The sequence below is a fragment of the Phoca vitulina genome, unplaced genomic scaffold (assembly GCF_004348235.1).
Source record: "Phoca vitulina isolate PV1807 unplaced genomic scaffold, GSC_HSeal_1.0 scaffold31, whole genome shotgun sequence".
NCBI classification, from domain to species: domain Eukaryota; kingdom Metazoa; phylum Chordata; class Mammalia; order Carnivora; family Phocidae; genus Phoca; species Phoca vitulina.
Genome location: NW_022589734.1, coordinates 6,148,887 through 6,165,464, shown reverse-complemented (window position 1 = coordinate 6,165,464; position 16,578 = coordinate 6,148,887). Strand labels below are relative to the sequence as shown.

General features: G+C 39.2%; 1 protein-coding gene and 1 non-coding gene across 16 annotated transcripts in view; one reads left to right on the top strand and one right to left on the bottom strand.

Moving 5' to 3' along the window:
- FARS2 (phenylalanyl-tRNA synthetase 2, mitochondrial) overlaps nucleotides 1-16,578 on the bottom strand; it is a 715,905-nt gene that overhangs the window by 563,473 nt on the left and 135,854 nt on the right. For all 15 annotated transcript variants that reach the window (XM_032424619.1, XM_032424618.1, XM_032424616.1 and 12 more), the window contains one exon: nucleotides 14,410-15,044. In XM_032424619.1, coding sequence (XP_032280510.1) covers nucleotides 14,410-15,044 — 635 coding nt within the window. The remainder of the gene's footprint in view (nucleotides 1-14,409; nucleotides 15,045-16,578) is intronic.
- LOC116645058 lies at nucleotides 5,314-5,420 on the top strand. The gene has a single exon (XR_004301888.1). It is a non-coding gene; the product is annotated as a U6 spliceosomal RNA (small nuclear RNA).

Sequence of the window (16,578 nt, the reverse complement as noted above, 5' to 3'; positions counted from 1 at the left end):
TGGGAGGATGGGTTAGCCTGGTGATGGGTATTGAGGAGGGCACGTTCTGCATGGAGCACTGGGTGTTATGCACAAACAATGAATCATGGAACACTATATCTAAAACTAATGATGTAATGTATGGGGATTAACATAACAATAAAAAAATTTAAAAAAATAAAATAAAATAAAAAATAAAAAATAAAAAAAATAAGCCTAGGTCATTAACCTTAAATGAAACATACCATGAATTATCTAAACCCCAACACATGCCAGGCCTCCAAGAGTCACCTTTTACTGGATGTGTGCTAACATCTGCTCCCCACAAGACCCATACCACCCAACTCTGTACCTGAGTCCAATCTCAAGGTAGCTCTCGACCTTACAAGCTTCCAAACATTGAACAAATATTTCCATTTCTTGGATCTGGAATGGTCACTACATAGGAATGTCCTGTGCCCCAAGATAAAGGCTCTCAGATTTAGGCAGAAATTGTTCCCTTGGCTTCCCCAAACACATTCAAGTCACCCACCTATTCCTAGACAGCCTCTGACTCTAAGCTCTTCAACCTTGATCCTCCAATCACCCCAACAGCCAACATCTGGTCATTCCCAAGTTAGGCAGCAAGCATTCTCTGTCTTCCTATGGCTAACGTAACCCTCACTTCTGTTGCTATTCATGTAATCTACCATCAAACATAATCCCAACGTGGATCCCAGTGCAATCCAAGAGAGGTATTATAAGAAACAGCAGAAGTGGAAAGAGAGAAATGCTAAAGGAATAAGGAACAACAGTTCTTCCAGTTTACTACAGATGTAGGCTGGGCATTATCGACATGGAGACTGAACTATCTCCTTGACAGTGACTTCTAATCCAGGAACATATCATACCCCTTAAACTACATACAAAATCTTGTGTGTGTGTGTGTGTGTGTGTGTGTGTGTGTGTGTGCAGTATCCAAATCTCTCAGCAGATTCCCAAAGAGTAAAAGAAAAAGGCTAGAAATCATTGCAATGATGAAATGCTATCAATCATATATACAACATTATAGAAAGTCTCCATATAGGTGAAAAATAGCATTGTCTTTAAATGATATATCTAATTTAAGAAAACTCTGTTTTATCTTTCAAATTCATTCATATTAACTAGTTTATAATTTCAGAGACCTACCCCAGGATGAGTCTGGGGGATGACATTAGACAGAAGATTTGAGGACAAAGTTTCAGAAAGAAGACACCTAAAGTGTCAGTCAAATAGCAGGAGCATCATCTTTTCCATCTAAGAGCAGACTCAGGTATGTGAACTGACAATTCAAGATGTGCATATCACGGGTTACTAGCTGGTTCTGAGGCTGGATGGTACAGCAAACTCCCTCTCATTACCTTCCCACCTGTACCTACCAAGCTGAAAATGTGAAATTACACCACCCCTTCCATAGAAAGTAGGTTTCTGTAATGTGCACCACACAAAGAAATGCAGTCTCCAGCAAGGTGTGAAGTCTGCTGTGAAAGAGCATAATATCACTGTGAAAATATTTTTGCTACTTTCACACATCACTTCAGCTAGTACAAAAAATACTGCTACTCTAATTATGTGGATTCAGTAAAACCTAATGAGGCCCTCTTGGCCTCCAACAGCAAATGCAGAATGTAAATGATAATGATTTTCCTGAGATCTTCAAGGAATGAGATGTGGAGGATACTCATCTGTTTTTCTCTGGATCCTATACTGGTTCCAGCTTTTACCCTTCAGAATATCCTCTGTCCTTTATGCACCCATGTACTAAGAACAAGCAACTAGACAGCTTGTCCACAGCCTAAATTATATTCAGAAATTTTAAGTGAGAATCAAGGGCAAAAGTCTGTGCCCCCCTAAATGTGACTTGCCCTAGCAACCTATTTATTTGGTGAATAACAGCCTAACTCCCTAAAGACTTCTAGATATTCGGGAAAAGGAGCAAGCTAGCTGTGCTAGTTATCAATGTATTGCCTCTCAGCCACAAATCAATCCTCCATTGACTGCTCTGTGAAAACTGATTTGGGCCCTTCAAATATTTTTCCTTTGCCAGCAGCACAATATTAAGCTCTGTCAGTAGAGGTCCCCGAAAAGGCACACATCACAAAGGGATTCCTGCTGGATCCCAGGTGTCCTGTAGCGTAAGCAGGAACCCTCAGCTCCCCAGGAGCTCCCACAGCGGACAGCTGCTTCCTCCACGGCCCTTCCTAGGCAATTTTATAGCAGAGTGCTTCCTACAAGACACCACACTCAAATAGCTTTCCCTGGCCCCTCAAAAAGCAGATTTCCAACAAATTCCAGAATGTGGATATCCAGCAATTTCACCAGCATGAAACCACCACCACCTCTGTGCCATTCAGTGAGCCACAGCTGGGGGGTGGGGCAGAGGGCTCTTCCTAAGGGGTTGAGTGTCAGTCCTAGGGGTAGCAGCTGCTCATTTATCTGTGAGTTCTATGTTCTCTAGAGTTCTCTTTACTTCTTACTAGCCAATCCCTCATTGCCCCAATTTTCTACGTTATCATTAATAATTCTTTAAATTGAGCTTTCCCTGATCCATTACTATGTGGTTTCTGCCCTGCAACCCAGCCCTGAATGATACACCTGCTCCTCTGGAAGGCTGGAACATGAGAAATAGCTCTAAGAATGCCCAGCCAGAAAAGCTGACAGGTGAACTGCCATGCACTTAACTACATTAGCTGCCATCCTTTGCAGACTGGAGGCTGGCAGACCAGAACGAAGGAGACATCCAAACACCACATTTACCAACTTCTACTCTGTGCAGGATCCTGGGCTGAACAGGAGACGCCCTTAAGGAAGTGACCAACCAGTTGGAAAAACCAGACATATACAAAGTAAAAGTTCAAGGCGGGATGTACTGAAAGCTCAGTGAGGGTCATAATGCTATAGGTAAGTGACATGGTCTCAGGCTAAGAGGCTATGAGCTTCTATTTTGTCATAGCAAGAACAAATGATCTGCAAAAGCCTTGTGCCACAGAAAACAGACTGGTTTCTCTTTAAATGGTTCTCCAACCCCCCCGCCTTTGTCCTCCAATAATGGGGTATTACTCAAATCCAATATATTGTGGACTCCTGGCTGTGACCAGTTGCCTTCTGCTTCACTGTCAAGAGACATACCTAAGTAAACACTCGGGTGGAGAAAAGGAATATAAAAAAAGAAAAGCCATTTCAATTTAAGTGTGTCTTTGGCAGAAGGAGTCCTTCCTAAAAGAGTTTAAAGAGGAGATTAGGGAAACATGGTGACTATAATCTATCAAGGCCAAATAAAAGTGCCTTCAATAAAGCCCCTCCACATGAGGCTATTAAGGAAACCCAATAACCGCATGGTGGAGAATAAAACCTTGTCATTCACTGAATGATAGAAAAGTGATTCAGGGTAGAAAGCAGGAATAAAGAGACTACCTTTGGCTCACCACAAGAGTAACAGTGGGGAAGCTCAGGAAAAGAAGCCCAAAAACAGGAGGGTTCTAATGAACCATCTGGAAGGTGGGAGAGAATATCAAAGGGAGCAAAAATGAAATTTTCTGATGATAAATGAGAGTGGTTTTCTAACAAGGATGAACCACAAAGGATGCCAAAGGGGTTGTTCAAAATGAAGGATATCCACTCCACTTGGATTGAATAATTACAGGCAAGGAGCACAATCCATGGAGGGAACCCCTTAACCATACTCCTACAGGAAGAAATGGGGAATGCCAATGACTATTTTTGAAGAGTAGGCAGTTGAGATGGGATGGAATATGAACTGGACCTCTGAATGAAGTAGTATTTCAGTAATGTGTTGTGGTCCAAATTACATCAAAGCTTACTTCTCTGTATACCTTTACTCATCTCTTCTATATAAACATTCCCCTTTGTTTCTGTGTGAATATGCATGAATCACTATTAATTAAAAAACATTTACAACTTCTCAATTGTCTTCATTTATCAAGACATACGTGTATTTACTTAGAAATATAAGACTTTACTTTGTATTTCATAGGCTCGTAAAAATTTCAAAGAATTCTAGAACTAAGATAAATTTGACAATGCTTTATTTTGTCCTTTATTCTTTACATTTAAAGAAAAAAACACCAGATTACAGACTTTTTAATTACAGGTAATTAAATAATTTAATTACAGGTAATTAAAATACCATCACCATCACTTCATAAAAGAATATTTAAGGAAGTAGCAAGGAAATCATCTCAGGAAAAGGAAGAGTCCTTTGAAGTGAACAAATATACATTTATAAAACTTGCTACATTCCTCTTGTATCAGTAATTTTCCTGTAAGATCCACAAAAACTTGGTCATGGACCAGGACTTGTTAAGACACTCAAGTTCAAGAACTACCAGCCAAGAAAACAAAGACAAGATAGATACACGAATTCTTAAAATTAAAAAAAAAAAGGAAGAAGAAGAAGCAATGAGAATTTTTTTTTATAATAATACTGAAGACAGAAATAGGAAGAAAGGAAGGCTGATCATGAATAATCTTAAATTCAGGAGGAAGTACGGCTTGCATATGTGTGTATGTAAGAGGAACACTCTGGATAAAACTGACCCAGAGGAAGTCATCGAAAGGGAATAGAGACAATGAAGACACACTGAGGAAACAAAGAGTCTGCAGCCCAGAGTGAAGAATAAATTGCACAGCGTCCTACCTCCTCCACGGCCCCTCGGTGCACTCACTGTGCTCAGAGTGCATTCCCAGGAATCGTACACAGGGCACAGCTGGTGAAACAGGACAAGGCTTCTCCAGGGACAAAAGGAAAATATAGCTCCTCTGAACACGGTCCAGGTATGTACTTATTAATTTTTTTTAAATCAGATTAAATAGATACAGGATTTGGATGGGCTCCCTCTGGTGGGTCTGTCAAACACATGAGATTTGCTATTCTTTGCAAAATGAATGCCTCACATGTTTGGTAAAAATTTAGTTTGAAACAATTGAACAGTGGTGCTCAAACTTTTTAGTCTCAAAAATCCTTCCGGCCTCCAAAAAAACTCATAATATTTGGCATTATTTGCAAACAATAATGGTGCCTGCTATCACTTACCTTCCCTTCACCTGCCAGGTAATCAGTGTCTTGATTTTGGTGTTTATCGTTCCCATATACTTTTTTCACACCCACCTACATATTTATCTAACAAAAAAAACACCAAAAAACACTGTATGAGAAATGGGGGAGGAATGGGTGTGGAAAAAGAGAAGGAAGGAGAGCTAGAGCAAGTGAAAGAGACAAAGCATGAGCAAGTACACAATGAGAACACTTGTTATTTGGGGATACTCTAAAATATCTATTAAAGGGTGCTTGGGGTGCTCACTTTGGCAGCACATATAGTAAAACTGGAATGATACAGAGAAGATTAGCATAGCCCCTGTGCAAGGATCACACACAAATTCGTGGAGCGTTCTATATTCTTTTGAAGAGGGATAGAATATTAAAGTGCTTTCTAGATCTCAAAAATTAATTAATTAATTAAAAATAAAAATAAAGGGCACCTGGGTGGCTGAGTCGGTTGAGTGTCTGCCTTCAGCTCGGATCATGATCCCGGGGTCCTGGGATCAAGTCCTGCATCAGGTTCCCTGCTCAGCGGGGAGTCTGCTTCTCCCTCTCCCTCTTCCCCAGCTCATGTAGGCTCACTTGCTCTCTCTCTCTCAAAAATAAATAAATAAAATCTTTTAAAAAAGAGAGAGAGATCATGGGCACCTGGGTGGCTCAATCGGTTAAGCATCTACCTTCAGCTCAGGTCATGATCCCAGGGTCCTGGGATGGAGCCCCACATCAGGCTGCCTGCTCAGCGGGGAGTCTGCTTCTCCCTCTACCCCATACCCTGCTCGTGATCTCTCTCTCACGCTCTCTCTCTCTCAAATAATTTAATTAATTAATTAATTTAAAAGATATTATAGTCTAGGGGTGCCTGGGTGCTCAGTTGGTTAAGCGTCTGACTCTTGATTTCAGCTCAGGTTACAATCTCAGGATACTGAGATCGATCCCTGAGTCAGGCTCTGCAGGAGCGGGGAGTCTGCTTGAGATTTTCTCTCTTCCTCTCCCTCTCTGCCCTTTCTCCCACCAAAGTCGTGCACACGTGCACACACACTCTCTCTCTCTTACTAAAAAAAAAAAAAAAAAAAAAAAAAAATGGATATCATAGTTTGGTATCACTCATAACTTATTTGATTCCCTGAATATTGTATTAAAACCTCATCCATGTTGACATAGATGCTCTATGTTAGCTGCAATAAAGTACTCAATGTACAAATAGAGCCAATTGTCCTTTATTCTTTACATTTAAAGAAAAAAACACCAGATTACAGAGTATACAATTAAAAAAAAAAGTACCAAATAACTCTACAAAGTGGTGGCGACTATATACACTCCCAAAAAAAGGATGTAAGATTTATGGTTCCTCTAGATTCTTGCTATTGTCAAGGTTATTAATTTTTACTAATCTAATGGGTTTGGAACAATATCTGGTTCTTATATATTTTAACTTAGCGTTTGCTACTTACTGATAAGACCGATCATTGCTTGTTGGCCAATCACATCTATTGATAGGCTGTTAATGCTGATGATGAGTTACTAATTTTTTTAAAATTCCACAATAAACCATTCATATAGAGTGTATAGTATATTGTTTTTAAAGAATAATAAAAGCACATACATGTGTGCTCACCACCCATATCCATTTTCAGAAAAGAAAACAGTACCAAAATTTTGCAGCCCCTTTCATTATTCCTTTGCATCCCTTAATTTTTCCACACATGCATGAACCCCTAAGTAACATATTGATTAATTTTGCCCATTTTTAAAACTTCACCTAAATGCAATCATACAATGTAAGCTTCTGTAACTTTCTTTCTTTGCCTAATATTACTTTGCATATTCATTCATGTCAATGCATATAGTTGTGATTTACTCATTTTCACAGATATTATTCACATACCATCGGATAAATATGCCACAACTTACTTACCTGTCCTACTCTAGGTAGAAATATGGGTTGTTTCAGGTTTGGGCTAATACTAAGAGTGCTGTGAACATTCTCACCTATCTGCTAATAGGAGCACTTAAGAACATATCTAAATATACACGTGGGAGTGAGATTTCAGGCCTGTGTTTTTATACTCCCCCAGAGCACTCCCATGGCTCCATGTATTGACCAACACTTGGTATTGTCAGACTTTCCCTATTGGATTCTTTTTTTTCAAACTAAAACCTTTTAATTTGATCAACATTAATCTTTTAGCTGTATACACACAAATATTTCCACCCTGCCTGTTGCTTGTCTTTTAACCTCATTTATGAAAGGCTTTGATTAGGCAGAAATTTTATTTTAATGTATTCACTCTTTAACAATTTTTTCCATTCAGGATTTTTCTTTTTAGGGAGTCTGAGTTTAAGATATTATATTCTATCCCCAAGGTGATAATGACAATTTCTCATATTTTCTTCTTTAAGTTTGTGGATTGTGAATCCATCCAGAACTGAATTTTGCATTTGGTGTGATAAAGATCACAAATGTGGATAGGAAAAGATTCTTTTTTCCTATACAGATAATTGTCTGAGAGCAATTCATGTAGAATCCATCACCTCCTCATTTATGTAACATCATTTCCACTATATAATAAGATAATACACTTACAAATATGAGGAGAGCTACTTCAAAGTTCTTTATTTGACTAAACTTGTGCCAATAATAAGCCATCTTAATAACAGAGCATTTAAGTCTTGATGTCTGGTAAGGCACCCTTATACGGGTGCTTGTAAAAAATTGTTCTGGCTGTGCACAAACTTGTTCTTCCTATGAATTTGAAGATCAGTCCTTCAACTTCTCCAAAATACCCAGTGGATATTTTGATTAGATTTACACTGAATTTATACATTGATTTTGGGGAACTGCCATCTTCATGATATTGTTTTCCTAGCTATGAATCTATGATTATGGTATATTTCTCCCTTTTCTCTTCTTTTATGTCTTTTAATAATATCTGATAATTTTATCCATAAATATCTTGAGCATCTTCAGGAACAACTATACCTGGGCACTTCAAAGTTTTAGTTGATACTATGAATGAAATCTTTATTCCATTATATTTTCTAACTGGTTATTACTTCTGGATTAGAAACATATATATATTTTTTTTTTACATTGTACCCATCAACTTTACTCAACTGTCTTATTAGTTCTAATAATTGACCTGAATATTCTATTCAATTTTCTAGGTAAACAATCATATCATCTAAAATTAAGCAACTTTAATCTCATGTTTTCCAGTGCTTATACCTTCCATTTCTCTTTCCAGCTTACTACATAAAGTAGAACATCCCACACAATGATGAATAGAAGCAGTGATGGCAAGTAATCCTGAATTGTTGCTAATTGTGATAGAAATGTTTACAATGACTCATCACCAATTATGATATTTGCTACAACTGCTTGACAAATATCATTTAAGAAAGTTCCCTTCTAGGGGAGCCTGGGTGGCTCAGTTGGTTAAGCATCTGCCTTCGGCTCAGGTCATGATCCCAGGGTCCTGGGATCAAGTCCCGCATTGGGCTCCCTGCTCAGCAGGGAGTCTGCTTCTCCCTTTCCCTGTGCCTCTACCCCTGGCTTGTGCTCTCTCTCTCAGTCTCTCTCTCTCAAATAAATAAATAAAATCTTTAAAAAAAAAAAGTTCCCTTCTATTCCTAGTCTGCTAAAAGTTTTTATCATGAGTCATTAATGTCATCAAAATTTTTTTATGTCATAAAACATTAAATTCCATCAAATTATTTTTCTACATCTATTGAGGTGATCACATGCTTCTTCTCGTTACATCAGTTAATATAATATAATGGAATAAATGTATAATAATAACGTGGCAGGACACAATACACCAGTGAATTAAATTTGCAAATATTTCATTTAATAATTCTATATCTGTTCATTAAAAAAGAATCATCTATGTTCATAAAGATGAAACTTCTATAATTTTCTTTTTCATCTAGTTTGTATATTAACATGTCTAACCTCATAAAATGAGCTTGATAAGTCTATTTTCTGAAACAGACCATACAAGTCTTTCACTTGGTAAAAATGTGTAAAATCATCTCAGAATGATGGAAGAGGGGCTATTAATCCTAGATTTAATTGGTTTCAGTCTTCATTGTATGCAATGTAATCTTCTATGATTAATATCTTCTGTCTCCTGTTTGTTTTTTAATCTTAACAGTTGTCTTGAACATGAAACCAGAGAGCATCTCATGATTGTCTGATACCTTCTTACAGACCTGAACTCCAGTTTGTGTTCAACAAATGTTTTTCTGATTGACTGACCAACCCCAGTGTTCTTCCTTCAGTCTTTTCCTTTAACTTTATATCAGAAAAATTTCAAACACACGCGAAAGTAGAAAGGATAATGATCCCTCATGTATCCAAAACCCAGCTTCAATAATTAACAATTCATGACCAATCCTCTTCCATTCATCCCCACACGCTTATCCCCATATTATTCTGAAGAAAACCAGACATCTGACCATTTCACTCACAGGTATTTCAATATGTAAATCTAAAGGAAAATGACTTTCTAAATATAATACCACTATCATACCTTAAAAAATAAAAATAAAAAACTCCTTAAATTCAGACAGTCAGTTAGCATTCAAATTCCTAATGGCCTCAAATGATTTTTTCCTTAAAGATGTTTTCTCCTGATAGGGTCTAAGCATTATGATTTCTTGATCTTTCTTTTAATCTATAGGTGTATTTCCCTTTTATTTTTCTTGCAGTTTACTTGATGAAATTGAATCATTTGTCCTATACAGCAGTGCTTCTCAAGCTGCCAATATCGAAGGGACAGTTTAAGATTTCCCATCGGTCTCAGACTGAGACATGGTCTTACTGTGCATGACCACCACACAGACTGAGCACATGCAACTCACCAGGAGCATGGAAGAACACTGGAACCAGTTTATATGCTATTCCACAAAGGAATTCCACTGATAACGTGCTTGAATATGATGGCTTACACATTTCTAAACACTGCTGCTTAAACATTTCTAAGGTCTTCCTTTTGATTTTTCTGTTTATTTCATTACGCACATCACATCTTTTTTTTTTTTTTTTTTAAAGATTTTACTTATTTATTTGACAGAGAGAATGAGACAGCAAGAGAGGGAACACAAGCAGGGGGAGTGGGAGAGGGAGAAGCAGGCTTCCCGCGGAGCAGGGAGCCCGACACGGGGCTCGATCCCAGGACCCCGGGATCATGACCTGAGCCGAAGGCAGACGCTCAATGACTGAGCCACCCAGGCGCCCCTTAGCATTGCTGTTGCATTTCCCACAGGTTGGATTTTGCTTATTAATTCTCCATGGCATAGTTTAGCATGTTTCTCTGCCCTCTGTGCTACCTGTCAATTTGGAGCTGGATCTAGAGATCTGATCAGAGTCAGGTCCAAATTTTTTGGCAAGACTTTAGAGCTGCCACTGTATTCTTCCATCAGGAGACCTGAAAGTCTGGCCCTGGACCCTCTCTTTGTGATGTTGGTGGTCACCGATGAGCAATGTTATTACTAGCACTAAATGTCAAAGGCCCGTGAGTAAATTGGGTTGTCCGAAGTTTGTTCTCTGAGAGACTCAGAAGCTCTCCTCCCCTCAGCCCTCACTGGTTCCCTCTACAGCCTCGGTTTCGGACACAGTGCAGAGCTTGCAGCTGGCAGTTGTAAGTTCCCACCATTTGTGAAGATCTTAGGGAGACCTCGTCACCCAGCCGTGTCGGAGATGGGCTTTCCTATTCCAGTTGCTATCTGTTTTGTAAGATTTGGGACTATTACAAACTATACAACCCACCTCCCTTCTACATTTTTAGAACAATGTTGTTTGCTTTAGCATCTTAAAATGACACTTAATTCATTGATTTTTCAGGGTTTTAAAATTTTCCTAAATATATTTAAACTAAATGTACTACAAGTACCTCTTCAGCTCCATCCCACACATTTTGCTTTATTAATGTTAACTGTGATCACACAATTTAAGTGGGGTCTACCAAGTTTCTACAAAATAAAGTGACTATTTTCCCACACATCTGAGCAGTTTGAAGAGAGTATTTTCCTTGCTGGTTAATAAGGAATTTGCAATTTACTATAAAATTTCTCTTTTTTTTTTTTTAAAGATTTTTATTTAGTTATTTGGCAGAGAAAGACACAGCGAGAGAGGGAACACAAGTAGGGGGAGTGGGAGAGGGAGAAGCAGGCTTCCCGCCGAGCGGGGAGCCTGAGGGGGCACGATCCCAGGACCCGGGGATCATGACCTGAGCCAAAGGCAGACGCTTAACAACTGAGCCACCCAGACGCCCCTGTAATATTTCTCTTTATCCCATGAATCTATAACTGTGAATTTTTAAATGTCTGAGGACATGAAAAGTTTTTATTATCCTTTCTTCCTGCTTTCTACATAAACCACATTGTAGTCAAGCACAGTTCTATTTATGTTATTGATTCTTTGACATCTGTTTAGACTTCAGCTGTCAACTAGTACGTGGACAACTTATTTTAAGTATTCCATGTGACTACATACCTCCGACTGCGAGTATAGAATTTCTGTGTGGATTTGTATAGTTACAGAATTTTATTTTATTTTAGTTACAGAATTTTAAAAATAACCATAACTCAAGCCTGTTAATCGTGTTTTCAGGTTATCTATATCTTTACTCACTTTGTCTTCTTAATCCATTGGTTTTTGATTGAGGTCATTTAAAATCTTCTACTATGATTATGAATTTGTCAAATTAAACTTTTATTTCTTCAGTTTTGGTTTATGTATTATGGCTATGATGTTGGGCACATTAAAATTCCTGATTCATAAAGCATTGTAGTTGATATATTATCTCTCTTTATTCGTATTTATCAATTTTTGCCACAAGTTCTATTTTGTCTAGTATTAATATTACTGTACCAGCTTTCTTCTGGCAAGTATTTGCTTGATATATCTTTTTCCTGCCCTTTATTTTCAACCTCTGGTATGGTTTTGTTTCAGGTCTCTCTCACTGAAAAATGTCCACTCTGGTAATGTATGTCTTTAATTGGTAAGTTTAACCCATTTAGATTTGTGAGTACTGATACATTTAACCTTTTTTCGAAATACAAACAGGGTTTTCTTCACAATTAATAGTTAAAATATATATTGTCATAATTCAGTCATTTCTAGGCTTATCCCTGTTTCTTTTACCCAGACCTCTGTATTTACTTTTCTTCTTGTTGAAATACACCTTATAGTGATTGAAACAATAATTACAAAGATTACTAAATAACCAAACTTTAAAAGATAATATAATTTTTAAATTACACAGGTAACATGATTAAAATTACCGAAAAATCATGTTCTAGGGGAATAAACTGAAAGAAGGAAAAAACATTTTTTTGATGTGTTAAGATTAGGTCAGACTTAGTACCAACACTTTAGTTGAAACCAGGCTTTAAAAAGAAATAAACAAAATCAACAACAACAACAACAAAAAACCTCTCTCTCCCCAACACCATTCTTAAAACTAACGCTCCACCTGGGTCATAAGCAGGTCCCACTTACAAAGCAGCTACCTAGAAAGCAACAGAATACAGCAGAATGGGCAACGGACTCAGAAGACCTGAGTTCAAGTTTCAGCCCTGCCATCAACTGGGTGGATAGCCTTGGGCAACCTCCGGGGACTTCAGATTCCTCATGGTTGAAGTGGAAACAACTGATCTCACAAGGTTTTAGTAAGAGGAATAAATGAAACAATGGACATGGAATTCCTCATCAAACTATATTATTAGTTATGTGTGTGTGTGTGTATAATTTTTTTAATGATGAGGCAAAATATACAGTAACATTATCAGTCTAGATTAGCCATGTCTGCTAACGATTAAACTGGACTGGACCCCAAACAAATATGAAACAAGATAAAGATTACTTTCCTATCCCTCTTCCTATTTTCCACCTTCTAAGGTAGCCTGGATTTTTCCTCCATTAAAATTCCAGTGTTAAGTCTCAAAGCTTTCACTGCCACTTTCATGGCATTGAGGCTTACAAATCAGTGAGCACTTTCCTTTCTCATTTTTTTAATGAGGTAAGCCAGGCCGAGCACCTGCCGGCTACCGTGACCTGGCCACCATCTCACTAGTATACATCTCCTCCAGCTCATTAATTGTAGGTGACATTCTATCGCTTGGTCATTTTTCCTAGACTTTGACCTGTCTATGTTCGTTTCCTTTTCATTTTCTAATAAACCCATACCCTTATTAATAGTGTTAATCCTAATTTAGAAAAGAGCCCGCTATTCCAAGGAGTAAGAATGCTCATTTAAGCAGGTATGCGATCAAGCGTGGATGGCCTTAGCATGTAAAGCTCACCTACTGCTGTAGGATCGCAGACTCACAGAAAAACAGCACATCCTGAGGCAAACAGTTGTCTCATACGACGTGGCTCACTTAATATAACAAAACAATGGTTCCTTCTTGGCCTAGGGATCATATACTATTCCTTTCCATGTCCAACAACCCATGTAGCTTCTGTTCACAGGAGGGAACTGTTCCTCCTGTTTTGATGAACATGTGTGGAAGAAGTGCGAAAGGGATAAAGTGAAATATTTCCTGTGCCTCATTTTATTCCATTTGTTTCTTACATAAAAACAGAGACTTAAAAATATATGAATGAAAGACAAGTGGTATTGCAGGTTTTTAGGAAAAAGACTCAAGCTTTTAGGGATTTTCATAATTTGCCAAAGAGAAAAAATTAGGAAATCAGTACATTATGATATCAGCTAACAAACATGCAAGGTGGCTTTTGAGAATAACCAGAATATCAGATTCCCTGATCAAAAACCTCTAAGCTCCAAACATATACTTCAGGAATAGCAACAACTAAGGCATCTCACAAAGAAAAAAATGTAAAACACCTACAAATGTAAAGGAGGGGATGGTAAGGGAAGAGCTTGGGACCAGAACACAGTTTCCAATCTAAGCCAATAAATTGCCAGTCCCCTCTACTGTAGAAGAAATTCATTAACCTCTAAAAGCACGAAAACCTAATTCACTTTTACTAACTGAGAACTGGGATAACCTGACCATAGGTTTCAGCATTGTATCTTAAGTTACATCCTGGACTGAGGATAAATTTGAGCCACTGACTATTCATTCATATGAAGAAACCTAGAGAAAGGCAGGTCAGTATTGAAAGACTAAGGTCAGACGAGGCAAAACAAAGGCCCACTCATTTCTGTAGGTACGAACACAACAAATCAATCAAAAAATATTGAGGATCGGCCTGTACTGATGTATAATTTACAAATGCAAAAGGAGATCAAGGACAACTGCTTTCATTGAGATAAACTTTAGTGACCTCAACAAGAATGTCCATGCTGTGTATCAATGATAAGAACAGTCTCAGCACTCACCTCGTGTTTAGAGAAGAGTCGGACGCCCTCCAACTGGTGGAACACTGGGTAGTGCTGGGAGTCGATCTGGTCGCGCCGATAGACATCACCCACCACCAGGAAGGCATCCAGCCCAGCGTGCAGCAGGTCCCACTGGTGTGCGGACGTGTGTGCTCGCAGCATGTGAGTCCCATTCAGGTAATAGTTGTCTCCCTTCTTCCGGCTGGGGTGGTCAGCTGGGATGAGCAGGCTGTCAAAGTTCTGCCAGGTGGTGACCACTGGAGAAAGGTCCTCGTAGACCGAGAACAGGGGAGCCCTAAAGCGGCCCACATACTGCTCGTAGAAGTGCTCCTTCACCCTCTCCTTGATCAGCCAGAGAGGGTGATGCTGCTGATTGTGTAGATTCCTGCCAACCCTGGAGAGGACTTTCTGGGAGAGGTTGCTGTAGCCGTCCTGAGGGTAGGATTTGCCCAGCAACTCCACCACACCACCTGGAGCTCCTCGGGCAGCAAACTCTGAAGCAGCAGGTCTTGAGCCCAAGGCCTGCCGATGATGGCCTTTGGAGACACTACTGGCCTTCCTCACCAGGAAAACATGCATGTGGGCAACTCTCCTGAGAGCTGAGCAAACCATCGTAGAAACTCCTTTCACAGATTCTGCAAAGAGCACACATGCAAAGCACAAGTCAAGCTTCACTCTGTAAAAAAGTAAACACGTCCCCTGTGTCTCCAACCAGCCTCCGATCGTCCTACTGACATCTGTTTCCCTCACTGCCTCCTCCGAACAGACAGAAGATCCCACTAAGGAAATCTGCTGACAGAGGCTGACTAGGTACTGCTCCTAATCAAAAGAGCTTTGAACATCACTTTTAGATCCCTACTCTCTAGCTGTCCTTCCGTGAGTTTGAAGAAAACTTCCTTTATCAGGTCGTGTCATGTCCTGAATCCCTCAGGTTGAATAAAACTTTAAATGCGACAATTCGCTTTTATTTGGACTATATTCTAGAAACAAGAAGTTTAGAGGGATTGCCTAAAGGACAGGGCTTGGTTGACCCTAACAATGTCTCATTAATTAAAGGAAGCACATGACTACATATAGCAGAAGAGAGGATATTTGAAACAGCCATCCTGCACGTTTCTACCTGTCATCTTTTTTTTTTTTTAAGATTTTTATTTATTTATTTGAGAGAGAGAGACCGTGAGAGAGGGAATACAAGTAGGGGGAGTGAGAGAGAGAGAGAGAAGCAGGCTTCCCGCGGAGCAGGGAGCCCAATGTGGGGCTCGATCCCAGGACCCTGGGATCACGACCTGAGCCGAAGGCAGACGCTTAACGACTGAGCCACCCAGGTGCCCCTCTACCTGTCATCTTAACTAAGTTCTGCTTATCTTTGACAGACGTGACTTCTGCATTCCACTATATTATAAAATGTTATTACATAATGTTACAAAACTGTTACTACATTAACTTTTTTTGATGTTTCAAATAAAATACAGCATTTTGGGTGGTGGTTATTTTTATTTAATATTTATAAAAATAAAAATGAAAAAAATGAAAAACCCAGGTGCCTGGGTGGCTCAGTATGTTAAGCATCTGCCTTCCACTCAGGTCATGATCCTGGGGTCCTGGGATCTAGCTGCATTGGGCTCCATGCTCAGTGGGGAGCCTGCTTCTTCCTCTCCCCTGCCTCTCCCCCACTGGTGCTCGCTCTCTCTCTCTAATGAATAAAAATCTTAAAATAAAAAAATTAAAAATAAATTTTTAAAATGAACAACTTAAGGAAATATTACACAAAGTGGTAGACTATTCCAATGGACAGCTGAAGTTATTTTTATAAAATGCGAATCTTTTCTATCCTCACATCTGGTCCTGTCATTTTAAATACCAATGCAGCATCCCACTGTTATATTTTTGTTTTGTAAAAGAACAAGTTTCTACTATGCACCTACAGTAAACCAGGAACAGGGCTACACTTACTTGGGAAGGGATACAGAGCAGCCAGAAGACAGAATACAGACCAGATCTTTTTTAAAAACCTGCCTAGAATTTGGGGCTCCTGGGTGGCTCTGTCAGTTAAGCATCTGCCTTTGGCTCAGGTCATAATCTGGGGATCCCAGAAGCCTGGGATCAGCCCAGTGTAGGGCTCCCTGCTTAGCAGAGAGCCTGCTTCTCCCTCTCCCTCCACGCCCACCC